This window comes from Rhinoderma darwinii, chromosome 4 (assembly GCF_050947455.1).
Source record: "Rhinoderma darwinii isolate aRhiDar2 chromosome 4, aRhiDar2.hap1, whole genome shotgun sequence".
NCBI lineage: Eukaryota > Metazoa > Chordata > Amphibia > Anura > Rhinodermatidae > Rhinoderma > Rhinoderma darwinii.
In genome coordinates this window covers 399,377,864-399,405,336 of record NC_134690.1, presented here as the reverse complement: position 1 = coordinate 399,405,336, position 27,473 = coordinate 399,377,864, and the positions used below count along the sequence as shown (strand labels likewise).

The window sequence follows — 27,473 nt, the reverse complement described above, 5'->3', positions numbered from 1 at the left end:
AATGCACCCAAAAAAATGGCGTATAGGGCATGCTCTACATTTATGACGTGTTTTAGACTCTTTTATGCTTATCTTGGCCGTTTTGAAGGGGTATGAGAAAGACGAGACAAAAATGTGCCATACAGTGTCCAGTATAATACGATCATACACTACCCATATAATGCCGCCCTATACAGCCCAAATAATAACGCCATACAGTGCCCAATAATCTAGTGCTTACCAGAATGTATAATTCAGAGGTTCATCCTGCAGCAGAAATATTGCAGTAACCGAATACATTTAGAACTGGATTTCCACAAGTCGAATTTAGCCCCCTACCACTACACACCAGAACCTGCAGTGACCTTGGCATATCCTTCAGGGTTGGCAGCAGACATGGTGAACAACATTAACCAGGTGTCCATGGCCGGCCTGTCCTGGATAATACAAGAAACACGCTTTTGTGAAAAATGATTTTATTTCTGAAAGATGGTCCATTTTAGAGTGACAAATTCACCTTTAAGACGTTTCAAAAACTTTTGTGTAAAACTTTGGTAAGTTTTTTTTTTTTATATTTCCAAGCGACGCGATGAAGATTCCATCCAGATGCAGAAAAATCGAAATTTCAATTGATTTTATTTCTTTTTGTGCCAATTCAAATTCCCGTTAAGAATTTATCATATATTAATCTGCATTTCATAAATATACAAGTAAAATATAACTATATCATATGTGCGGTCGGGAGCTCTGCTCCCACCTTTAACAAGGATACAAATTGGAAAACTTTTCGGACCAAAGACCTTAAAGCGCAGGTTCACCTTCGGTAGGGGATTTTTTAGTTTCTACCTACGCATAATCTCTCTAGAAGAAATTTTCCAAATATATTACCATACATATTATCATGTCTTATACTCCAGTCCCATTCAGAGCTGCATCAAGAAATATTTAGTCTTCTGAGCTAACACGTCTCAGCATCACCTGCTGTTTCAGTGTCTGAAAATGAGCATGATCTCCTTAGGCTCTGTTCACACGCTAAACAAAAAACGTCTGTAAAATACGGAGCTGTTTTCAAGGGAAAACAGCCTCTAATTTTCAGCCGTTTTTTAAGCATAGAGCGTTTTTTGATGCGTTTTTTAACGGCCGTTTTTGGAGCTGTTTTTCTAGTGATTCAAGGAAATACGGCTCAAGAAGTGACATGCACTTCTTTTTATGAGGCTTTTTTTTACGTGCCGAACGGTTGCAGAAAAAAACGCCCCATGGGCACGAAATTTAGTTTTTCCCATTTACATCAATGGGCAGATGTTTGGAGGCGTGCAGCCTCCGTATTTTTAGCCGTTATTCGGGGGACGTTTATGGCCCGAAAAATGGCTAAAAAAAAGCTGTGTGAAAATACCCCCATTCTGGTTTGTATAAATGTATATTCCAGGTACCTTACACCGAGCTGTTGGATTTGCCAGCTCAATATTGACTGATTTCAGTAAATTTTATTTTTAGAATTTTTTTTAATGCTTTACTGGACTGATTTTGAGTTACAGCATATCTTGTACTCCAGTCACATCCAGAGCTGCATTCAAATGTACTGGTAACTACTGGAATAAGTCAATAATAACCTGGCAAATTCATCTTTAAGAGCGCAGAGCTGCCTATAATGCAATACTTTCTGCTGGAATCAGAACTAGAAGACTGAATAGCTCTCGATGCAGCTCTGGATGTGACTGGAGTATAAGACATAATACAACACATTAGTCCTGTTAGACATTTCAAAATTTGCTCACATTTTTATGTAAATTATAAAAGAAAAAATGTGAACCTGCACTTTAAGCTGAAGCTGAGTGTTGAGTGTTTTTCCCCTTATCTACCCCCTGTGTGCTTTTATCTAGTCCCTTAAATTATCTTAATGAATGAGGAAGGTGGAAACCACTCATGGGCGGGTCGACTTTTCTCTTAACTGGAACACCAAAAAGTTGTATTATGGTTTTGGTATCCTCCAAATTGCAGAATGTTGCCAACCTTCACCCTCCCTTGCCTTCTTCTTGCCTTCCGATTTTGCTCCTTAATAATTGAGCCTTTCCCGTCTCGTATTACGTACCGCATCAGTTGCAGCATTGACTTTACTCTAAGCAGCAGAATGCTACGCAGTTTGCCACGAGGCTTTTCAATTTTCTAGTAAGATGGTTTCATTGCCCTCAGTGGAAGTCATGAAGGACCATGTCCCAGCGTTGACTGATCGCTGTAGTCTCGCATGGGTTGATCACAATCTCTCTGTTGTTTTCGTCAGTGTCGCCAATGATTTCGGTATCCAGGCAGAAGCGAGATGCCATGTGTTCAATGTGAGAGCCCACTTTACTCCATCTCTGGTACCAAGGAGAAAACAAAAATGTTAATTACCTAATCCAGGAGACCCTGTAAACTGTTCCAGCAAACAGCCAATATTTTTAATTTACCCCTTATATTCCCATTATTTCTATGTCCCTAGGTAGGAGATTTTATAGCGATGTTCATCCTGAATCACTACTGATTTGGCCCTTCCACCGGCAGAGCTTTTGGAGAATAGAATAATGGGGCACTAAGGTAAATTTTAATAATAATACAAATTTGCAAAAGTATTCAACCCCCCCCCCCCCCCCCCCAAAAAAAAGTCTGGATTACAAATGACACACAAATAGTTTATTCTAACTTTATTATAGCTGTTTATATTTTATTTTTACATTTTGGAGATACCCCCTTTCCTGTATTGTCTGTATAGACAGTGCAAAGAGATATAGTTATAGGGGGTGCTAAAGTGGCAGCCGCCCCTGGGGACAAAGGCTCCTGTGCCACATGGGAGGACACCAGTATTATAAATGGCAAATGGTAAGTTGGCGTCATTTACATTGGGGATCAGGACTTTTAGATTACGCCTCTGACGGGGCAGGGGTGCGTGCGCTTTATGGCTGCTGCAATGAATGGGAATTAATGGACTAGGTCATAGATCATTACAGTCTGCAGGAAGTGATAGAGTAGAGCCCCTCCCCCAGGGACCAGTCCGTGGCAGGGGAGCTGCATACAGACCCTTATCTGCGTGGATAGTATTACTATCCTTCCTTATCTAGGCCTCCAACAGTACAATAGTGCGCCCATTAAATTCTGTCCCAGTCTACACAACACAGCTGTCAAGTGAGCTGCAGAAAGCAGGAAATGTCAGACTATTGTGTGTGCTCCAATAGCCAATGTGAAAACCGGAATATTTTAATAGGGGTATCTGATGGTCTACTAGCCATGTAAGCGACTAAGATAACTCAGAAACTTGAGGGCTTATATGACTATTTTTTAGGGAAAATGCTCATAAGACTGACATTGTATATACTTCTTCAGACTTGGTCTGTTATTGAAAAATATATAAAACGTTTATATGTTGCTTGTATAAATGTTTAGCATCATATAAAGATATATTAATTGCGGTAAAGTGATATTCCACCTTGTTGCAAAAATTGTACTGCACATTCTAACCTCAAGGTGGCGCCAACCGCAATGCATTTTATAGTGCAGGATTTTTTTGGGCATTTCGCTTGCTGTTTTTGGATTGTTTGTTAGTTTTCATGGAAGAGACCTGCTGTATCTATAGATGAATACAACCTGGAAGGACATTCCCTTTAAGTCGCAACTGCACCAAGCCTTGTTTTTTTGTTTTTTTTTTAGAATTTTAGTAGGCTTGGTTTTATTAATTTGGGCTATGGCATGTCGGAGATCAAAAAGAAGAGGGCAATAGCGCAAAGCCTTCAAGCCTGAGCGGATGTAGAGTTGGGGTTTATAGTAGAACCTCCGCTCACTGTCACCTAGACCCTATACAGAATATAATCCCCCTTCCTCACCCCCTTAAGATTAGTATAACACAGCAGAGTTCATGACGAGTGACTTATTAATTTTTGGGTATAATTACGGGCATGTGTGAACTTACCTGCCTGCCATCTCCGTCTTTACAGGGTAAGAGCACCACCTGGGTCCCTGGAAATAAGGTGTGCACTGACAGACATAGATCCTGCTGACTGACCTGCTGAACCTGAGTGTAAATCCATTCCTGAAAAAGAAAACACATAAAAGGGTAAAAGTAAATAATACACTATATAAGATCCCCAAATATGTAGCAGCAGAGGCGCAACCTGAAGCTCCAGGGCCCCAATGCAAAATCTGTAAGATGGGCCCCCAACTATCATGTGCCTTTTGCAATATTGGGGTCTTCTGGGTGTAATATATAAGACTGAGTTATTCTTTTTCCTCAAATTTTTAACCAGTTCAGGACCGGGCTATTTTGAGCCTTCAGGACCAGACACCGTTTAGCCATTTTTAGCACTTGTTAGTTAAATGGATTTAACTTTTTTATTTGTTGGGCTAACGACGTGATTTTTGCGATGTTTTTTCTGTAGACAATGCAGGTTTCTTTTTTTTTTTTTTATCATTTTTATACACATCCTTTTTGCTATTTTAGAATTTTTAGGCTAAGGCCTTATTCAGACGAACGGGAAAAACATCCGTGCAACGCGCGTGATTTGCACGCGCGTTGCACGGACCTATATTAGTCTATGGGGCCGTGCGGACATGTGCGTGATTTTTACTCAGTGTGAGTCCGCTGAAAAAAAGTCACGACATGTCCGTTCTTTCGGCGTTTTTCGCGCATCACGCACCCATTGATGTCAATGGGTGCGTGACAACCACGCATGCCGCACGGAAGCACTTCCGTGCGAACTGCGTGATTCGCGCAAGAGCTGTCAAAAGGATGAATGTAAACAGAAAAGCACCACGTGCTTTTCTGTTTCCAAACATCCAAACGGAGTGTCTTTGAGATGAGCGAACCCGGCCAACTGAACCGAACTTCACCGGGTTCGGCCGAACTCGTTTTGACCGAACCCGGCAAAAAAAATTCTGGTACGCGACGTCAGGAGACAGTCACTGTCCAGGGTGCTGAAAGAGTTAAACTGTTTCAGCACCATGGACAGTGACTTCCGAACCCAATAAATATGTACCTGTAAAAAAAAAGAAGTTCTGACTTACCGATAACTCCCGGCTTCTTCCTCCAGTCTGACCTCCCGGGATGACAATTCAGTCCAAGTGACAGCTCCAGCCAATCACAGGCCAAGCACAGGCCAAGCACAGGCTGCAGCGGTCACATGGACTGCGGCGTCATCCAGGGAGGTGGGGCCAGATTTCAAGAGAGGCGCGTCACCAAGGACGCGTCACCAAGGCAACGGCCGGGAGGGAAGTTCTCGGTAAGTACGAACGTCTTTTTTTTTTTTTTAACAGGTTGCTCGATATTGTGATCGGCATTCACTGTCGAGGGTGCTGAAAGAGTTACTGCCGATCAGTTAACTCTTTCAGCATCCTGGACAGTGACTGACGTCGACCAGCCTCATCTCTATGATGGCGGCTGCGTGAAAATCACGCAGCCGCGCATCATACACGGATGACACACGGAGCTGTCAAGCGGTTTTTGCGCGCACAAAACGCCGCGTTTTTGCGTCCGCAAAAACGCCACGCTCGTGTGAATCCAGCCTTAAAGTTTGAAAATAATAGTAAAAAATTAAGGTTTTTTACATTTTAGCAATTTTTTTCTGATCATAACATAGTTTTACCCTAAATTAGACCTTTTAGTTGTGATCGTCTTTGTCTACCAGAAATTTTAATATATTACATGTCGATTTTAGGGTAATTGGCTCAGGGCTAGCGTTATGACAATGATTGGCGTGAGGAACATTTGTGTTGTGGTGGGTATTTTGTGTATTAATTTTTTTGCACTTTATTTAACTTTTTTATTATTATGGTCTGTCCCTCAAAGGTCAGACAGCAGCCCCAGTTACAGGGGAAATCAGCCCTCTTATAGTGACTATTGTCACTAATAGGACCCAGCAGCAGCCTGCCACTAACGGCATCCCGGCGATCATGTGACCAGTCACATGATGACCGGGACCAATTGAGCGCTGTGTAGAAGAGATCAGAGAAGATAGAAGCAGCGAAAGACCCGTCATTCAGCTGCCCGATCGCTCGGGCAGCAAGCTAAAACCCACGCCGTAAGTAGTCTATGGCGTGAATGTTAAGGGCTCTAACCGCTGGCTGTAAATATACAGCCAGCGGTGGGGAACTGGTTAAAACAGCTCTTCTCCAGAAGGAAGAAATCTGTGTCTCTATAGTGCCACCTACAGGTAACTACCCTATAAGTTAATGTTAGACCCTATGGGGTCCTGAAACATGACTCGGGTTTGCATACCCTTTTTCCAAGGAGCCTTGCCCTTAAAAGGGTTCCTTGGGATTTTTATATTGATGGCCTATCCTTAGTACAGGTGAGCTATATCAGATCGGTGGGGGTTTGATTCCCACCGATCAGCTAACTAAAGGGGCTGCGGCTTTCGTCGCCGCGGCCTCTTCACAGTATACAGGGACAGCGCCGTACACTTCCGTAATGGCTGTACCTGGGATTGCAGTTCCGGTCCTATTCAAATGAATGGGAAATGAATGGGACTAAGCAGCAATCCCAGGCACAGCCGCTATTGAAGTGTACGGCGCTGTGCCTAGTAAACATTGTGCGGCCCCTTCAGTCAGCTCATTGATGTGGGTGCCGGAAGTTGTATGTTGACCACTGAAAAGATATAGCACAATGCCCAAGTAGCAGTGCAACATTATGCCTAAGTGTGTACCACCATACAGTGCTACAATAATACCACCATACAGTGCTCACATAATACCACCATACAGTGCTCACATAATACCACCATACAGTGCTCACATAATACCAACATACAGTGACCAACTAATTTCGTCATACAGTGCTCACATAATACCGGCATACAGTGACCAACTACATCTGCCATACAGTGACAAAATAATACTGCCAAACAGTGACCAACTAATTCCGCCATACAGTGCTCACATAATTCCGCCATACAGTGCTCAAATAATACCACCACACAGTGCTCAAATAATACCGCCATACAGTGCTCAAATAATACCACTATACAGTGCTCAAATAATACCAACATACAGTGCTCAAATAATACCAACATACAGTGCTCAAATAGTACCAACATACAGTGCTCAAATAATACCACCATACAGTGCTCAAATAATACCACCATACAGTGCTCACATAATACAACATACAGTGCTCAAATAATACCAACATACAGTGCTCAAATAATACCAACATACAGTGCTCAAATAATACCACCATACAGTGCTCAAATAGTACCAACATACAGTGCTCACATAATACAACATACAGTGCTCACATAATACAACATACAGTGCTCAAATAATACCGACATACAGTGACCAACAAATTCCGCCATACAGTGCTCACATAATTCCGCCATACAGTGCTCACATAATTCCGCCATACAGTGCTCACATAATACTGTCACACAGTGACCAAATTATACTAACATACATAAAGTTATCTAATAATAGCGATATACAAAGTATGAATAATACTGCTATACAATTAAAGGGGTTTCCCGCTGTAACAAAAATGTATGGCCTATACTCAGGATAGGCCATCAATATCTGATCAGTGTGGGTCCAACTCTCAGCAAGCCCGCCGATCAGCTGTTGGCTTCCCCTTCATTTCTTAAACAGGTCAGCACCAAACAACGCGGTCACATTTGTAGCGGGGGTGCTCAGTATTACAGCTTCCTCCACAATAACATAGTCCCCAATACCAGTAAACCTGTAATCCGATGAACATGGCTGCATTTCCTTCTGCTCCTTCCACCTCATTCCTCCAGGATATTACATGTATTAGGCGCCATCTTAGTTCTTCTTCACAAAGGCTACTGACTAAAATTCCCAGCATGCTTTACTTCAGACATGGAGGGCACAGGGGGCTACAGGAAGAGAGGAGGATCCTTTCTCATGTAATAAATTTGAGTTACATGAAGTTTTCTTCTCCATTCTGGTCTAAAGCTACATTCCTAGAGGAGAATATAGCAAAAGGTTTTCGCCAGTTTTCTGGCGTAAAAAAAGTTTCAAAATTTGGCGCCAGCTTCTGAAAGCGGAAAGAAAAAGGGGCGGGGTTTAGCCAAAGGGATGAGGCCTCCAATGGAATTACAAATTTATCATAATTTATGCGAGAAACTGGCGTAAATTATGGCGCAAATCCACACTCATAGCAGGCATAGATTTGCATCTCTGTCGCATGGATATCCAAAGATGCGCCAAATATACAGGTGCACACCTCTTTAAAAAAAATTGGTGCATTTTACGCCAAAGTAAATTAGATTTAGACCGGCTTCTGAGGCGTCAGTCTTAATATATTCCCCCCATAGTGCTGTAGGTTTCAAGGAGCAATGCCTTGTGGGACCTCAGATGACAATTAGGCCTCATTCACATGGCCGTATCACGGCTTGGTAATAGGGCACCATAGAAGTCGATGCGGCCTTACTGCACCTTCGTATGCCTACGATTTCCTATGGAGGCACCTGAAAGTTTTTTGTCAGATTTCATCTGTCATGTTGAATCGGTCGCCGTATTACGGATATATTATTCTCTAGAGAATAGAAATACAGTGCGCTACAGCAGTACACAGAGTCCCTGATCAGAGACACAGGGGGACTGCCATGGGCATGAGACCTTACATGGTCTGAACTAAGCTGTCACATGTCCGACACCTGGGTGGAGCTAATTTTTTGTCGGTTTCCAAGGGCAACCAGCAGAATTTTGAGAGAAGCTCTAGATGTGAATGGAGAAAACATAAAATAACTCAAAATTAATCCAAATAGTAAAGCAAAGTATTCATAAAAGTTACTCAACTTACTATGAAGATTAAAAGTTGCTAAAATCAAAGTTGGGTGGATTGGTGGTAGCCAATTTATTTGACAATAAAGCCCCCATTGAGGTTGCAACCCAACCTAAGCCCCTAGTTATGTAGTTATCCTTCCTTGTTCCCATGTCGTATCATTTATAACCCCCTCGTTTTTCATTGAGTTGTCCCATTTACTAGAAGGGATTCCTGAACAATAAGCTGATGATGGTACCCGCAACGATCAGATGTAATCGGCACAAAACCCAGCAGCAAGTGCTCAATTCTCCTGCAGCGCCACCACAGGAAAAATCAAGCATTACATAGTTTCCATTAAAAGCAATAGGCTGGCCGTGTGACGCGTGGATGTGCCGGGTCCTCCAGAGTAGATTACGCTATTTGTAGTTGCTCTCTGATCTGTCAGATGAATTAGGGACCTGAAAAGTGAACCCCCTCTATTAACTCGTAATTTTTCAGTCTCTCCATTTCTCGATATTGTGTTATTCTCCGTACATGCCTGAAGTGACTTGTGTATATTGTTATTAAGGATTTATAATCGGTTTCATCTCCCTTATATCAATATTATTATGACATCTTTAATTGCAGAACTATTTTCTCATTGATTTGAGATGCGATGCATTAATTATGTCACACGTGCGCTTATATTAAAACTACGATGTCAAAACGATGAAGGGGGAGGGGAATGAAACTAAAAACACGTATCATCATGTAGAAACGCTGTAAATGAATCAAATGTTTATGGACCTATTCATTTTTACATATCTATATATATATAAAAGATACATGAACCATGAGTACATCCAGGCTAAGGCACTGACATCTGCTGCAACACATAAGAGACAACAAAGGTGCAAGGAAGCCTAAGGGCTAGTTCACGTGGAGTATTTTGGTGCTGTTTTTGACGCGGAGTCCACGTCGGAAACAGCACCGACAAAAGTCTGAAATCACCTCCCATTGAGTTCAATGAGAGGCGGAGGCGTTTTTCCCCGCAAGCAATAAAAAACGCTGGTGGGAAAAAGAAGCAACATGCCCTTTCTTTGGGCGTTTCCATCTCTGACCTCCCATTGACATCAATAAGAGGCAGAAATCGAGTTTTTTTTACTGCGTTTTTGCCCATGGCTCTCAATGGCCACGGGCGACAAACGCCGCAAGTAAAAATCTGCCTCAAAATTCCTGAAGGAATTTAGAGGCAGATTTTTCTCCCTGCAAAATACTTCGTGTCAACATACCCTAAGGCTATGTTCACACAGAGTATTTTGGGGGAGGAATATCTGCCTCAAAATTCCGTTTGGAACTTTGAGGCAGATATTCCTCTCCCTGCACGCCGATTTTCGCGGGAATTATCGCGCCGTTTTTCGCCCGCGGCCATTGAGCGCCGCGGGCATAAAACAGCGAGAAATACGCTTTCTCCTGCCTCCCATTGAAGTCAATGGGAGGTCAGAGGCGGAAGCGCCCGAAGATAGGGCATGTCGCTTCTTTTTCCCGCGAGGCAGTTTTACTGCTCGCGGGAAAAAGACGCCGACGCCTCCCATTGAAATCAATGGGAGGCGTTCTTGGGCCGTTTTTGCCGAGTTTTGCGACGCGGTTTCCGCGTCAAAAAACTCGGCAAAATACCCCGTGTGAACATAGCCTAAGACTGCAAAACAATACAATATCCAAAAATGGCGACAGAACTCTGTGGACTCCAACGCCACCTAAACACTATATATAAATAAATATACATTGCTGCGGAGTCTACTTACAATAGGGAGGTTCTTAGCGCAGATTTTGATCAAATTGTGTGAGCCCACCTGCCACGACAAGGCGACCTCTATAGGTGGGTCCCTACACTGCTCATTCACCCAGAACTGGGACTAAGCCTATATATATCTGGCGATGGTAGGAACCAGCATTAAACGAATTAAAATCACCCAGTGCAGAATGGGAGGAGTGCAAGATCAACAATGGTGGCAGTCACTAACCCCACATATATGCAATAGGTAAGAGACAATAAAGTTTGATCAGCACATTCCAACTAATGTATGCACGTTTTGTTTCATTTTGTTTCATTTTTGATCTTGCACTCCTTCCTCTCTGCCCAGGGTGATTTTAATTAGTTTAATGCGGGCTACTACCATCCCCAAGTATATGTAGGTTTAGTCCCAGTACTGGGTGTATGAGCAGTGTAGGGACCCACCTTATAGAGGTCGCCTTGTCGTGGCAGGTGGGCTCACACAATTTGATCAACATGTGTGCTAAGAACCTCCCTATTGTAAGTAGATTCAGCAGCAATGTATATTTATTTATATATAGTGGTTAGGTGGCATTAGTGTTTGCAGTGTGCTGTCGCCATTTTTGGATATTATATTGAGATCTGCTGCACAATAGAAGCTGCATCCCTGCACCGCAACATCTCATCCCCCGGTCACCAAAGTTTAATATGAAAATATCACAAATAGTGCAAACCTGAGTACTAGCAGCAAATACTAATAGGGTTCTTCTGATTCACAGACCATGTGCAAGGATTGTACCATATAGGGGGGATTTAGTTATCTTTGTATATAGGGGCCAGTCTTATAGTAGTTATATTCTTGTATATAGGGGGCAGTAGTATAGTAGTTATATTCTTGTATATAGGAGTAGTATTATAGTAGTTATATTCTTGTATATAGGGGCAGTATTATAGTAGTTATATTCTTGTATATAGGAGCAGTATTATAGTAGTTATATTCTTGTATATAGGAGCAGTATTATAATAGTTATATTCTTGTATATAGGGGCAGTATTATAGTAGTTATATTCTTGTATATAGGAGCAGTATTATAGTAGTTATATTCTTGTATATAGGAGCAGTATTATAGTAGTTATATTCTTGTATATAGGGGCAGTGTTATAGTAGTTATATTCTTGTATATAGGGGCAGTATTATAGTAGTTATTGTAATGACAGGGATAGGGAAACAGACAAGTGAGCCCTAATCTATCCGCCACTCAGTCCATGCCTACTTGCAACGACCCGCTGTAAAGGATCTGCCAGGCACAGCTTCGGGGTTAACTCCCATAGGTAATCAGTCTGCACCTGAATCTACGTCTCTGAGACTGACTCCATCTTCCACCACTCAGGATGGCAGGCTTAGGAGTGGGAGAGCCTATCGCAGCCTGGCCAGACAGAGCTAGCTCCCGCCCTCTGTCTATTTATACCTGCCTTTCCTGTTCCTCCTTTGCTTGTGATTCTTCCCGTGTGGTTTCCTGGCCCAGCTACAGCTCCTATCTATTTGATCCTGCTCCATACTGACCCTGGCTTACTGACTACTCTCCTGCTCTGCGTTTGGTACCTCGTGCTCTCCTGGTTTGACTTGGCTTGTTCACCACTCTGGTTGCTCATGGTGTTGCCGTGGGCAACTGCCCCTTTCCCTTTGCTTTGTATTCCCTTGTATGTTTGTCTCGTGCACTTACTGAGCGTAGGGACCGCCGCCCAGTTGTACCCCGTCGCCTAGGGCGGGTCATGGCAAGTAGGCAGGGACAGAGTGGCGGGTAGATTAGGGCTCACTTGTCCGTTTCCCTACCCCCCGTCGTTACATAATCACAAGCCCATACCTAGTCTACCCTGGTCCCTGACACCACTATGGACACCCTTGAGACCCTGGCTCAGCAAATGCAGGGTCTCTCCCTACAGGTCCAGGCCCTGGCTCAGAGGGTCAACCAGCCTGATGCTACCTTGGTAGTTCCCCTCACCTCACCTCTTGAACCCCACCTCAAGTTGCCCGACCGGTTCTCAGGGGACCGGAGGGCTTTTCTCTCCTTTCGGGAGAGTTGTAGGCTTTACTTTTGCTTAAAGCCTCATTCCTCAGGTTCTGAGAGCCAGCGGGTGGGTATAATTATGTCCCGGCTCCAGGAAGGGCCCCAAGAGTGGGCCTTCTCCTTGGCTCCTGACGCCCCTGAACTTTCCTCCGTTGATCGTTTCTTTTCTGCTCTCGGACTCATTTATGACAGGACTGCCTTTGCCGAGAGTCAGCTGGTGACCTTACGTCAGGGTAAGAGACCTGTTGAGGAGTATTGTTCTGACTTTAGGAAGTGGTGCGTAACTTCTCGGTGGAATGACCCTGCCTTAAGGTGCCAATTTAGGTTGGGTCTGTCGAATGCCCTGAAAGATCTGCTAGTTAGCTATCCCTCTTCTGACTCCCTAGACCAGGTTATGGCTTTAGCGGTACGACTTGACCGACGTCTCAGGGAACGACAACGTGAACGTTTATGTGTTTTCTCCTCCGACTCCCCCATGATGCCTCCCGAGGTTCCGTTGCTTCGTTCCTCCCCGGAAGACTCAGAGGTACCTATGCAACTCGGGGCCTCCGTGTCCCCCCAACAACGTAGAGAGTTCCGCAGGAAGAATGGTCTCTGCTTCTACTGTGGGGATGACAAGCATCAAGTGAACAACTGTCCTAAGCGTAAGAATAAGCAGCCGGAAAACTTCCGCGCCTAAGTGATCATCGGGGAGGTCACTTTGGTGCACAGGTATTTCCCGTAAATATGAAACTTAATAAGATCTTGCTTCCCTTTCAGGTCTCTTTTGGTGGTAGGTCTGCTACCGGCAGTGCCTTCGTGGATTCAGGGTCCTCTGCTAATATTATGTCTGTGGAATTTGCTATGTCTCTTGCTATGCTTTTGATTGATTTGCCTAAACCTGTCCCGGTAGTGGGTATCGACTCCACTCCTCTTGCTAATGGTTATTTTACACAGCATACCCCTGTTTTTGAACTCCTTGTTGGCTCCATGCATTCGGAGCAGTGCTCTGTACTGTTGATGCAGGGATTATCGTCCGATTTGGTTTTAGGCCTTCCCTGGTTGCAGTTGCATAATCCCACGTTTGACTGGAATACTGGGGAGCTTACCAAATGGGGTAATGAATGTTTGACGTCATGTTTTTCTGTTAATTCTATTTCTCCCCCTGAGGAGGTGAACACGCTACCTGAGTTTGTTCAGGACTTCGCTGATGTTTTCTCTAAGGAGGCCTCCGAAGTGTTACTGTAGCGCCCATGGCCGCGGGCCGTCGGGTTCACTCACCTCCCGACGCCCGCAGTCATGGATCTGTGAGCGCTGGCCTCCGTCTCCCTCCTAGGAGATGCCAGCGCTCGTTTCCGCTCCGTCCGGCCGGGTCCCGTAGGGTGCGCGCGCGCACGCTCGCGCCCGTTCTTAAAGGGCCAGCGCGCGCACATGGAATCAATGATTATTAACCCACGTGATTCCCTGCTCTATAAGAATGCCCCAGCCCTTCTGATCCTTGCCTGAGCGTTGTTAGTCTTTCCCTGTCTGTCTCGCAAATGGTTCCTCAGTGTCTCCCGTTCCTGCTGTTACCCGTGCCCTGTTACTGTTCCTGTATTCCGCATTGTTCCTGTGCCTACCCGTGCTCAAGTGCCATCTGCCACGTCAAGTGTCATCTGCCACGTCAAGTGCCATCTGCCACGTCAAGTGCCATCTGCCACGTCAAGTGTCATCCGCCACGTCAAGTGCCATCCGCCACGTCAAGTGCCAGTGTCATCCGCCACGTCTGGCGCCACTTTCCGCACCTCTCTCCATCCGTGCTGAGGCAACAGTCACCGTCCGGACTATTACAGGTACCTAAACATTACTGTCTGCTATCTACTTTCACATAGACTGTGACCTGGTCAGCTGCCTCCCCGCTACGGCGGAGCGGCCTAGTGGGTCCACAAACCCATTGCCCGTGACAGTACGCTAAGGCCATGGAATCCGCTGGCCAGCCCAAGACCCCAGTACAGAAAATTCAGACGGAGATGCATGACCTACGCACTCGTCAGGATCAACTCCTTGAGGCGGTGAATTCTATTCTGGTCCGCCTGGATCTACTCGCTGTTCCACCCCCGGATCTTCCTCCAGAAGCTGTTGCCGTGCCACTGCCTGTTGCTCCCCCTGTTTGTTCCGGATCCTCAGTTCCTCTGCCTCTTCCTCCTCGCTATGACGGTGATCCCAGAGCATGCCGAGGATTTCTTAATCAATGCACGGTGCACTTTAGGCTACGGCCTCATCTCTTCCCCTCCGAGGAGGCTAAAGTAGCGTTCATTATCTCCCTCCTCGCTGGCAAGGCCCTCGCATGGGCAAACCCAATCTTGGAGCAACAGTCCTTTCGTGCCGTGTTCGAGGAGCCGGGTCGAAAATCCTCTGCCGCAACCACTCTGTTGACCCTCAAGCAAGAAGGCTCCACAGTAGGGGAGTATGCAATCTCCTTCCGTACCCTAGCAGCCGAGCTGGCATGGAACAATGAGGCACTGGTGGCGACCTTCTGGCAGGGACTGTCCGCTCACATCAAGGACGAACTGGCAGCCCGCGACCTTCCTTCTACCTTGGATGCCCTCATCCTGTTAGCCACCCGGGTTGATATGAGAATCCGGGAGCGCTCTCAAGAGGTTCGTCAGGAGAGCCGGGCACACAGACCAGCACCCCCTGCCCAGAGACCACAATTGTTCACTCTTAGTGCGCTACCTGAGGAACCCATGCAGGTAGACAGAGTCCGGTTATCTGAACAGGAGAAGCAGCGCAGACGCTCCTCTGGACTTTGCATGTATTGCGGCCTCAAGGGTCATTTTGTGCGTCAATGCCCACAGAAACCGGGAAACTGCAGTAGGGTTGGTTGGAGAGGCAACTCTAGGTGGAACGTCTCCAAACGTTAAAACCTCTTCCAAATTATCGATACCTGTGGCCATCGTCACCGGACAGGCATCACATCCTTCCTCCGCCTATCTTGACTCTGGAGCGGCTGCTAATTTTATCCACCAAGATCTAGTGGATCGGTTTCAACTACCCACAGTCCGTCTGGAGAGACCCCTGGCAGTTGCCTCTGTGAATGGTCTACCGCTGCCTGATCCAATCATGCTCATCACTGAGCCGGTGACATTACGGGTCGGAGCTCTTCACTCAGAACAGATCTCCTTCCTGGTACTACCCAAGGCTATCAATCCTATCCTGCTGGGTCTGCCATGGCTCCGTCTACACGCCCCGACACTCGACTGGAGTTCAGGAGAAGTTCTTCAATGGGGTTCCAGATGCCATAGCCATTGCCTGTCACAAGTCCGTTCTGTTGTGCCCCCTCTGCCGCAGTCACTCTCCAATCTACCTCCTCAGTATGCCAGTTTTGCGGATGTCTTCTGCAAACGAGAGGCTGAGACGTTGCCTCCACATCGGAATTATGACTGTCCCATTGAACTGGTGCCCAATGCTTCTCTTCCCCGTGGACGAGTATATCCTCTCTCCTTGCCAGAGACTTTATCGATGTCAGCCTATAGCCTATATCAAGGAGAACTTGGAGAGGGGTTTTATTCGAAAATCTTCCTCCCCGGCCGGGGCAGGATTCTTCTTCGTTAAAAAGAAAGATGGATCTCTCCGACCCTGCATTGATTACCGTGGTCGCAATCAGATCACGGTCAAGAACAAGTACCCGTTGCTACTCATTTCCGAGCTGTTTGATCGCATAAGAGGAGCCAAAATTTTTTCCAAGCTAGATCTGCGAGGGGCCTATAATCTAATCCGGATTCGCCGGGGTGACGAATGGAAGACGGCATTTAACACCCGCGATGGGCACTACGAATACCGAGTGATGCCCTTCGGACTGTGTAACGCTCCCGCAGTATTTCAGGAGTTCGTTAATGACATCTTCCGAGATCTCCTCTATACATGTGTTGTAGTTTATCTCGATGATATTCTAATCTTCTCCCCAGATCTGATGACCCATCGGAGGCACGTTCGTCAAGTTCTTCTGCGACTAAGAGAGAACCGCTTGTATGCCAAGTTAGAGAAATGCACCTTTGAAAAGAGGTCTCTGCCCTTCCTGGGCTATGTCATCTCGGATCAAGGCCTTAAGATGGACCCTGAGAAGTTAAAGTCTGTCCTGGAATGGCCACATCCTCAAGGCCTAAGGGCCATACAGCGGTTCCTTGGTTTCGCCAATTTCTACCGGCAGTTCATTCCGAACTTTTCTTCTCTGACGGCCCCCATCTCTACCCTTACCAAGAAGGGTGTGAACGCCAAGGTGTGGACTCCGGAGGCAGAGTCCGCATTCATTAGCCTCAAGAAAGCCTTCACTTCAGCTTCGATCCTCCATCACCCTGATATATCTCGGCAGTTCTCACTGGAGGTGGACGCTTCCTCTGTTGGTGCAGGCGCACTTCTGTTCCAGAGGAGCTCCAAAGGAAAGGCAGTAGTGTGTGGCTACTACTCAAGACTATTTTCCTCTGCTGAGCGCAATTATTCCATTGGAGATCGGGAGCTACTGGCTATCAAGTTGACCCTGGAGGAGTGGAGACATCTTCTGGAGGGCGCTGCTCAACCCATCCTGATCTTCACCGACCACAAGAATCTCACTTACCTTCAGTCCGCTCAAAGACTGAACCCTCGTCAAGCCAGGCGGTCACTGTTCTTCACCCGTTTCCAATTTCTGCTCCACTACCATCCCGCGGACAAGAACGTGAGGGCCGATGCCCTGTCCAGATCATTTGAAACGGAAGACACGGTGGAGTCCCTTCAGACGATCATAGACCCATCCTGCATTGTCACCGCCAATCCTCTGCAGCTTAGAGATATTCCTCCAGGGAGAACTTTTGTTCGGTTGGCTGACAGAAAAAGAATTCTCCGCTGGGGACACAGTTCTAAACTGGCTGGGCACGCTGGTGTCCGTAAAACCCAAGACCTGGTCGCTCGTCACTTCTGGTGGCCCACGCTACCTAAAGATGTTCTGGACTTTGTCTCTGCTTGCACGGTGTGTGCCTCTAACAAGGTGGCTCACAGCAAGCCTGCCGGCCTGCTTCAACCCCTGCCTGTACCCAGTGCCCCCTGGCAGCACATTGCTATGGACTTCGTCACGGACCTTCCTCTCTCAGCAGGATGCAACACCAACAGGGTGGTGGTGGACCGGTTCTCTAAGATGGCACATTTTATCCCGCTAACCGGCCTACCCTCTGCCCCTCGACTAGCAAGCTTCTTCATTCAGCACATCTTCCGCTTGCATGGCTTGCCTCTTCACATTGTGTCCGACCGGGGGGTTCAGTTTACCTCCAAGTTCTGGAGAGCCCTCTGTAAACTCCTGGATGTGAGTTTGGACTTTTCCTCTGCCTATCACTCCCAGTCCAATGGGCAAGTTGAGAGGATCAACCAGATCATGGAAAATTACCTCCGCCACTTCGTTTCTTCACAGCACGATAACTGGGTACAGCTTCTTCCATGGGCAGAGTTTTCATATAACAACCACACAAGTGAGTCCACCACCTCCACTCCGTTTCACATCGTGTACAGTCAACATCCCAGAGTTGCTCTTCCAGTGTCGACTTCATCTCAGGTACCCGCTGCTGACTCTGCATATGGGGACTTCCTGCAAATCTGGCAACAGACCCGTTCCTCTATTTTGCAGGCGGGCGAACGCATGAAGCGTAAGGCAGATATCAAAAGAAGAGAGCCGCCTCAGTATCTTCCTGGGACTAAAGTCTGGCGGTCCTCTCGAAACATTTGCTTGAGGGTGCCTTCATACAAGTTTGCTCCCAGGTTCCTTGGTCCCTTCGAGATCCTGCAACAAATTAACCCTGTTGTAAAGGATCTGCCAGGCACTACGTCTGTGGATACTCCCAGGATTAATCAATCGACACCTGAGGCCAGACCTCTTAGACTGACACCGGCTCCCACCAATCAGGGTGGCAGGCTCAGGAGTGGGAGAGCCTATCGCGGCCTGGTCAGTCGGAGTTATCTCCGCCCCCTGTCCATTTATACCTGCCGTTTCCTCTTCCTCATTGCTTGTGATTCTTCTTGGTTTCCTGGCCCCACTGCTGCCTTGCTCCAGCCTGCTTCTGCTGTGCTTCAGCCTTGCTTCAGTTCCCGCTTATCCTGCTTCGCTCTGCCCCCGGCTTGCTTCCTGCTCCGTGCTCTGCGTTTGTATACTTCATTACATCCTGATCCTGACTGCTCGTTCACCACTCTGTTCCCTCATGGTGTTCCGTGGGCTACTGCCCCTTCCCTTGCTTGTTCCCTGTTTGTATCCCCTTGCACTTAGTCAGCGTAGGGACCGCCGCCAAGTTGTACCCCGTCGCCTAGGGCGGGTCGTTGCAAGTAGGCAGGGACAGGGCGGTGGGTAGATTAGGGCTCACTTGTTCCCTTCACCTCCTTCCGCCATTACACCTGTTTCCTATAAGCTGCGGCTGCCCCCTACCCTCAGAATCCCTAACTCCTTCCATGTGTCCCTCCTGAAACCAGTGGTCCTGAACCGCTACAGCAAGACCTCTAGTTCCACAGTTGATTCCAGCGGCCCTTCCGATGTATTCGAGGTAAAGGAGATCCTGGACCGCAAGAGGGTAGGAGGAAGGACTTTCTATCTGGTGGACTGGAGAGGGTTTGGTCCTGAGGAGAGGTCCTGGGAGCCAGAAGAGAACCTCAGTGCTCCTGCTCTTATTAAAAAGTTCCTCTCTCACTCTGGCCCCAAGAAGAGGGGGCGTAAGAGGGGGGATACTGTAGCGCCCATGGCCGCGGGCCGTCGGGTTCACTCACCTCCCGACGCCCGCAGCCATGGATCTGTGAGCGCTGGCCTCCGTCTCCCTCCTAGGAGATGCCAGCGCTCGCTTCCGCTCCGTCCGGCCGGGTCCCGTAGGGTGCGCGCGCACGCTCGCGCCCGTTCTTAAAGGGCCAGCGCGCACATGGAATCAATGATTATTAACCCACGTGATTCCCTGCTCTATAAGAATGCCCCAGCCCTTCTGATCCTTGCCTGAGCGTTGTTAGTCTTTCCCTGTCTGTCTCGCAAATGGTTCCTTAGTGTCTCCCGTACCTGCTGTTACCCGTGCCCTGTTACTGTTCCTGTATTCCGCATTGTTCCTGTGCCTACCCGTGCTCAAGTGCCATCTGCCACGTCAAGTGCCATCTGCCACGTCAAGTGTCATCTGCCACGTCAAGTGCCATCTGCCACGTCAAGTGTCATCTGCCACGTCAAGTGCCATCTGCCACGTCACGTGCCATCTGCCACGTCAAGTGTCATCTGCCACGTCAAGTGCCATCTGCCATGTCAAGTGTCATCCGCCACGTCTGGCACCACTTTCCGCACCTCTCTCCATCCGTGCTGAGGCAACAGTCACCGTCCGGACTATTACAGGTACCTAAACATTACTGTCTGCTATCTACTTTCACATAGACTGTGACCTGGTCAGCTGCCTCCCCGCTACGGCGGAGCGGCCTAGTGGGTCCACAAACCCATTGCCCGTGACAGTTACCTCCTCATAGAGAATACGATTGCGCTATCGAATTGGTACCAGGAGCTAAGCTTCCTAAGGGTAGGATATTTAATCTTTCTTGTCCCGAACGTGAAGCCATGAGAGAGAATATCCAGGAATGCCTGGCCAAGGGTTACATTCGCCCCTCTACTTCTCCGGTAGGTGCTGGCTTCTTCTTCGTAGGGAAGAAGGATGGTTGTCTTAGGCCATGCATTGACTACCGTAACCTGAATAAGGTCACTGTAAGGAACCAGTATCCCCTTCCTTTGATTCCTGATCTCTTTAATCAGGTTCAGGGGGCCCAATGGTTCTCTAAGTTTGATCTACGGGGGGCGTATAACCTTATCCGCATCAAAGAGGGGGATGAGTGGAAGACTGCGTTTAACACGCCCGAAGGTCATTTCGAATACCTCATCATGCCCTTTGGGTTGTGTAATGCTCCTGCGGTCTTCCAGAATTTCATAAATGAGATTTTGAGAGATTACCTGGGGATATTTCTTGTAGTGTACCTTCATGACATACTGGTGTTTTCCAAGGACTGGTCCTCCCACATTGAGCATGTCAGGAAGGTGCTCCAGGTCCTTCGGGAAAACAAACTGTTTGCGAAGACCGAAAAATGTGTGTTTGGGGTGCAGGAGATACCATTTTTGGGTCAAATCCTCACTCCTCATGAATTCCGCATGGACCCCGCCAAGGTTCAGGCTGTGGCGGAATGGGTCCAACCTGCCTCCCTGAAGGCGTTAGTGTTTTTTGGGGTTCGCTAATTATTACAGGAGATTTATTGCTAACTTCTTGGTCATCGCTAAGCCTCTTACGGACCTCACTCGCAAAGGTGCTGATCTCCTCCACTGGCCTCCTGAGGCTGTCCGGGCTTTTGAGGTCCTTAAGAAGTGCTTTATCTCGGCCCCGGTGCTGGTTCAGCCCAACCAAATGGAGCCATTTATCATGGAAGTTGACGCATCCGAGGTGGGAGTGGGGGCTGTCTTGTCCCAGGGTACCAGGTCCCTCACCCATCTCCGCCCCTGTGCCTACTTCTCCAGGAAGCTTTCGCCCACTGAGAGTAACTATGATATTGGCAACCGCGAACTCTTAGCCATTAAATGGGCATTTGAAGAGTGGCACCACTTCCTGGAGGGAGCTAGGCACCAGGTAACGGTCCTTACCGACCACAAGAATCTGGTTTTCCTAGAATCTGCCCGGAGGCTAACCCCGAGACAAGCTCGATGGGCGCTATTTTTTACCAGATTCAACTTTTTGGTTACCTATAGGGCTGGGTCTAAAAATATTAAGGCCGATGCACTGTCACGTAGCTTCATGGCCAGCCCTCCTTCGGAGGAAGATCCTGATTGTATTTTGCCTCCTGGTATAATCATTTCTTCTATTGATTCTGATTTAGTCTCTGAAATTGCGGCTGATCAAGGTTCAGCTCCCGGGAACCTTCCTGAGGACAAGCTGTTTGTTCCCCTGCAATACCGGCTAAGGGTACTTAGGGAAAATCATGACTCCGCACTATCTGGTCATCCAGGCATCCTGGGTACCAAACACCTCATTGCCAGAAACTATTGGTGGCCTGGGTTGCCTAAAGACGTTAAGGCCTACGTCGCCGCTTGTGAGGTTTGTGCTAGGTCCAAGACTCCCAGGTCTCGACCAGCGGGCTTACTACGTTCGTTGCCCATTCCCCAGAGACCTTGGACACATATCTCCATGGATTTTATCACCGATTTGCCTCCATCCCAAGGCAAGTCGGTGGTGTGGGTGGTAGTAGACCGCTTCAGTAAGATGTGCCACTTTGTGCGCCCCAAGAAACTACCCAACGCCAAGACGTTAGCTACCTTGTTTGTCAAACACATCCTGCGTCTCCATGGGGTCCCTGTCAATATTGTTTCGGACAGAGGGGTACAATTTGTTTCATTGTTTTGGAGAGCCTTCTGTAAAAAGTTGGAGATTGATCTGTCCTTCTCCTCTGCCTTCCATCCGGAAACCAATGGCCAAACTGAGAGGACTAATCAATCTCTAGAACAATATTTAAGGTGTTTTATCTCTGACTGTCAATATGATTGGGTCTCATTCATTCCCCTCGCCGAATTTTCCCTTAATAACCGGGTCAGTAACTCGTCAGGGGTCTCCCCCTTTTTCTGTAATTTTGGGTTTAATCCACGGTTCTCCTCCGTTTCACCTAGTAGTTCCAACAATCCCGAGGTAGAGGTCGTTCATCGGGTACTGTGCACAGTCTGGGCCCAGGTTCAGAAGAACCTAGAGGCGTCCCAGAGCGTACAAAAAACTCAGGCTGATAGAAAGCGTTCTGCTAACCCCTTGTTTATGGTCAGCGATCTGGTGTGGTTATCGTCTAGGAACTTGCGTCTTAAGGTCCAGTCCAAGAAGTTTGCTCCCTGGTTTATTGGGCCGTATAAGGTCATTGAAGTCCTCAATCCTGTCTCCTTCCGGCTGGAGTTGCCCCCATCTTTTCGTATACACAACGTGTTTCATGCCTCCCTCCTTAAACGCTGCTCCCCGTCCTTGGCTCCCTCGAGGAAACCTCCTGTTCCCGTTCTCACCCCTGAGGGGGTGGAATTCGAGGTGGCCAAGATTGTGGACAGCAAGATGGTCCAAGGCTCCCTCCAGTACCTGGTCCATTGGAGAGGATACGGGCCTGAGGAGAGGACTTGGGTACCCGCCCGGGATGTTCACGCTGGGGTATTGGTCAGGAAGTTCCACCTTCGTTTCCCCAGTAAACCAGGTCCACTTAGAAAGGGTCCGGTGGCCCCTCATAAAAGGGGGGTACTGTAAAGGATGTGCCAGGCACAGCTTCGGGGTTAACTCCCATAGGTAATCAGTCTGCACCTGAATCTACGTCTCTGAGACTGACTCCATCTTCCACCACTCAGGATGGCAGGCTTAGGAGTGCGAGAGCCTATCGCAGCCTGGCCAGACGGAGCTAGCTCCCGCCCTCTGTCTATTTATACCTGCCTTTCCTGTTCCTCCTTTGCTTGTGATTCTTCTCGTGTGGTTTCCTGGCCCAGCTACAGCTCCTAACTATTTGATCCTGCTCCATACTGACCCTGGCTTACTGACTACTCTCCTGCTCTGCGTTTGGTACCTCGTGCACTCCTGGTTTGACTTGGCTCGTTCACCACTCTGGTTGCTCACGGTGTTGCCGTGGGCAACTGCCCCTTTCCCTTTGCTTTGTATTCCCTTGTATGTTTGTCTCGTGCACTTACTGAGCGTATGGACCGCCGCCCAGTTGTACCCTGTCGCCTAGGGCGGGTCATTGCAAGTAGGCAGGGACAGAGTGGCGGGTAGATTAGGGCTCACTTGTCCGTTTCCCTACCCCCCGTCGTTACACCCGCCCTAGGCGACGGGATACAACTGGGCGATGGTCCCTACACTCAGTAAGTGCACGACAGACAACAGATAAGGAAACACAGAACAAAGGGAAACGGGGCAGTTGCCCACGGCAACACCGTGAGCAACAAGAGTAGTAAACGAGCCGAGTCAAACGAGGAGAGTACGAGGTGCCAAACGCAGAGCAGGAGAGTAGTGAACGAGCCGAGTCAAACCAGGAGTGTACGAGGTACCAAACGCAGAGCAGAAGAGTAGTCAGTAAGCCAGGGTCAATACGAAGCAGGGACAAGTAGTTCAAGAAGCTGCAGCAGGGCCAGGAAACCAACAGAGAAGAATCACAAGCAAAGAGGAACAAGAAAGGCAGGTATAAATAGACGGAGGGCGGGAGCTAGCTCCGTCTGGCCAGGCTGTGATAGGCTCTCCCACTCCTAAGCCTGCCATCCTGAGTGGTGGAAGATGGAGTCAGTCTCACAGACATAGAAGCAGGTGCAGACTGATTACCTATGGGCGTGGATACAGAAGCTGTGCCTGGCAGATCCTTACGGGTATGTTCACACGCACTAATTACGGACGTAATTCGGGCGTTTTTGCCCCGAATTACGTCCAAAAATAGCACCTCAATAGCGTTGACAAACATCTGCCCATTGAAAGCAATGGGCAGACGTTTGTCTGTTCACACGAGGCGTATATTTACGCGCCGCTGTCAAATGACGGTGTATAAATAGATGCCCGCGTCAAAGAAGTGACCTGTCACTTATTTGGCCGTAATTGGAGCCGTTATTCATTGACTCCAATGAATAGCAGCGCCAATTACGTCCGTAATGGACGCGGCGTTCAAGCGCCTGCACATGCTGTTACGGCTGAAATTACGGGGATGTTTTCAGGCTGAAACATCCCCGTAATTTCAGCCGTTACGGACGCCCTCGTGTGAACATACCCTAACAGTTATATTCTTCTATATAGGGGGCAGTATTATAGTAGTTATATTCTTGTATATAGGGGCAGTATTATAGTAGTTATATTCTTGTATATAGGAGCAGTATTATAGTAGTTATATTCTTGTATATAGGGGCAGTGTTATAGTAGTTATATTCTTGTATATAGGGGGAGGTATTATAGTAGTTCTATTCTTGTATATAGGGGCAGTATTATAGTAAATATATTCTTGTATATAGGGGTAGTATTATAGTAGTTATATTCTTGTATATAGAGGACAGTATTATAGTGTTATATTCTTGTATATAGGAGCAGTATTATAGTAGTTATATTCTTGTATATAGGAGCAGTATTATAGTAGTTATATTCTTGTATATAGAGGACAGTATTATAGTAGTTATATTCTTGTATATAGGAGCAGTATTATAGTAGTTATATTCCTGTATATAGTGGGCTGTGTTATAGCAGTTATATTGTTGTATATAGGGGCAGTATTATAGTAGTTACATTCTTGTATATAGGGGGAAGAATTGTACTAGTTATATTCTTGTATATAGTGGGCTGTATTATAGCAGTTATATTCTTGTATATAGGGGCAGTATTAGGGCAGATTCAGACGAACGTTGCGTTTTTGCGCGCGCAAACAACGCTGCGTTTTGCGCGCGCAAAAACCATTTGACAGCTGCGTGTGTCATCCGTGTATGATGCGCGGCTGCGTGATTTTCGCGCAGCCGCCATAATAGAGATGAGTCTAGTCGACGCCCGTCACTGTCCAAGGTGCTGAAAGAGCTAACTGATGGGCAGTAACTCTTTCAGCACCCTCGACAGTGAATGCCGATCACAATATACAGCAACCTGTTAAAAAAAAAGAAAAAGTTCGTACTTACCGAGAACTTCTCTCCCGGCCGTTGCCTTGGTGACGCGTCCTTGGTGACGCGCCTCTCGACATCTGGCCCCACCTCCCTGGATGACGCAGCAGTCCATGTGACCGCTGCAGCCTGTGTTTGGCCTGTGATTGGCTGGAGCTGTCACTTGGACTGAATTGTCATCCCGGGAGGTTAGACAGGAGGAAGAAGCCGGGTGTTATCGGTAAGTCAGAACTTCGTTTTTTTTTTACAGGTTCATGTATATTGGGATCGGAAATCACTGTCCATGGTGCTGAAACAGTTTAACTCTTTCAGCACCCTGGACAGTGACTATCTCCTGACGTCGCGTACCGGAAATTTTTTTGCCGGGTTCGGCCAAAACGAGTTCGGCCGAACCCGGTGAAGTTCGGTTTGGTTGTCCAGGTTCGCTTATCTAAAAAGACACTCCGTTTGGATGTTTGGAAACAGAAAAGCACGTGGTGCTTTTCTGTTTACATTCATCCTTTTGACAGCTGGTGCGCTGTTTCAGTCGGTTCGCACGGAAGTGCTTCCGTGCGACCTGCGTGGTTTTCACGCACCCATTGACTTCAATGGGTGACTGATGCGCGAAATACGCGGAGATATTGAACATGTCGCGTTTTTTGCGCAGCTGACAAACGCTGCGCAAAAAGCACGGACTGTCTGTACTGCCCCATAGACTTGTATTGGTCTTTGCGTGGCGCGTGAAAACCACGCGGCCCGCACGGACCGAATACACGTTCGTGTGAATCCCCCCTTATAGTAGTTACAGTATAATCTTGTATATAGGGGCAGTATTATAGTAGTTATAGTCTTGTATATAGGGAGCAGTATTATAGTAGTTATATTCTTCTATATAGGGAGCAGTATTATAGTAGTTATATTCTTGTATATAGGAGTAGTATTATAGTAGTTATATTCTTGTATATAGGAGTAGTATTATAGTAGTTATATTCTTGTATATAGGGGGCAGTATTATAATAGTTATATTCTTGTATATAGGGGAAGTATTATAGTAGTTATATTCTTGTATATAGGGGGCAGTATTATAGTAAATATATTCTTTTATATAGGGGTAGTATTATAGTAGTTATATTCTTGTACATAGGGGGCAGTACTATAGTAGTTATATTCTTGTATATAGGAGGCAGTATTATAGTAGTTATATTCTTGTATATAGGGGCAGTATTATAGTAGTTATATTCTTGTATATAGGAGCAGTATTATAGTAGTTATATTCTTGTATATAGGGGAAGTATTATAGTAGTTATATTCTTGTATATAGGGGGCAGTATTATAGTAGATATATTCTTGTATATAGGAGTAGTATTATAGTAGTTATATTCTTGTATATAGGAGGCAGTAGTATAGTAGTTATATTCTTGTATATAGGGGGCAGTATTATAGTAGTTATATTCGTGTATATAGGAGCAGTATTATAGTAGTTATATTCTTGTATATAGGGGCAGTATTATAGTAGTTATATTCTTGTATATAGGGGGCAGTATTATAGTAGTTATATTCTTGTATATAGGGGACAGTATTATAGTAGTTATATTCTTGTATATAGGAGCAGTATTATAGTAGTTATATTCTTGTATATAGTGGGCTGTATTATAGCAGTTATATTGTTGTATATAGGGGGCAGTATTATAGTAGTTGTATTCTTGTATATAGGGGCAGTACTATAGTAGTTATATTCTTGTATATAGGAGCAGTATTATAGTAGTTACATTCTTGTATATAGGGGCAGTATTATAGTAGTTATATTCTTGTATATAGGGGCAGTATTATAGTAGTTATATTCTTGTATATAGGGGGCAGTATTATAGTAGTTATATTCTTGTATATAGGGGAAGTATTATAGTAGTTATATTCTTGTATATAGGGGCAGTATTATAGTAGTTATATTCTTGTATATAGGGGGCAGTATTATAGTAGTTATATTCTTGTATATAGGGGACAGTATTATAGTAGTTATATTCTTGTATATAGGAGCAGTATTATAGTAGTTATATTCTTGTATATAGTGGGCTGTATTATAGCAGTTATATTGTTGTATATAGGGGGCAGTATTATAGTAGTTGTATTCTTGTATATAGGGGCAGTACTATAGTAGTTATATTCTTGTATATAGGAGCAGTATTATAGTAGTTACATTCTTGTATATAGGGGCAGTATTATAGTAGTTATATTCTTGTATATAGGGGCAGTATTATAGTAGTTATATTCTTGTATATAGGGGGCAGTATTATAGTAGTTATATTCTTGTATATAGGGGAAGTATTATAGTAGTTATATTCTTGTATATAGGAGC

The 27,473-nt window shown here is 46.4% G+C and overlaps 1 protein-coding gene across 1 annotated transcript in view; it reads right to left on the bottom strand.

Annotated features, from left to right (window-relative positions):
- Nucleotides 1-475: 475 nt before the first annotated feature.
- Nucleotides 476-27,473, bottom strand: part of GALNT14 (polypeptide N-acetylgalactosaminyltransferase 14) — a 422,900-nt gene continuing 395,902 nt past the window's right edge. The window contains exons 14-15 of the mRNA XM_075863437.1: nucleotides 3,917-4,036; nucleotides 476-2,333 (exon numbers count right to left, since the gene is read on the bottom strand). Coding sequence (XP_075719552.1) covers nucleotides 2,166-2,333; nucleotides 3,917-4,036 — 288 coding nt within the window. The 3' untranslated portion in view covers nucleotides 476-2,165. The remainder of the gene's footprint in view (nucleotides 2,334-3,916; nucleotides 4,037-27,473) is intronic.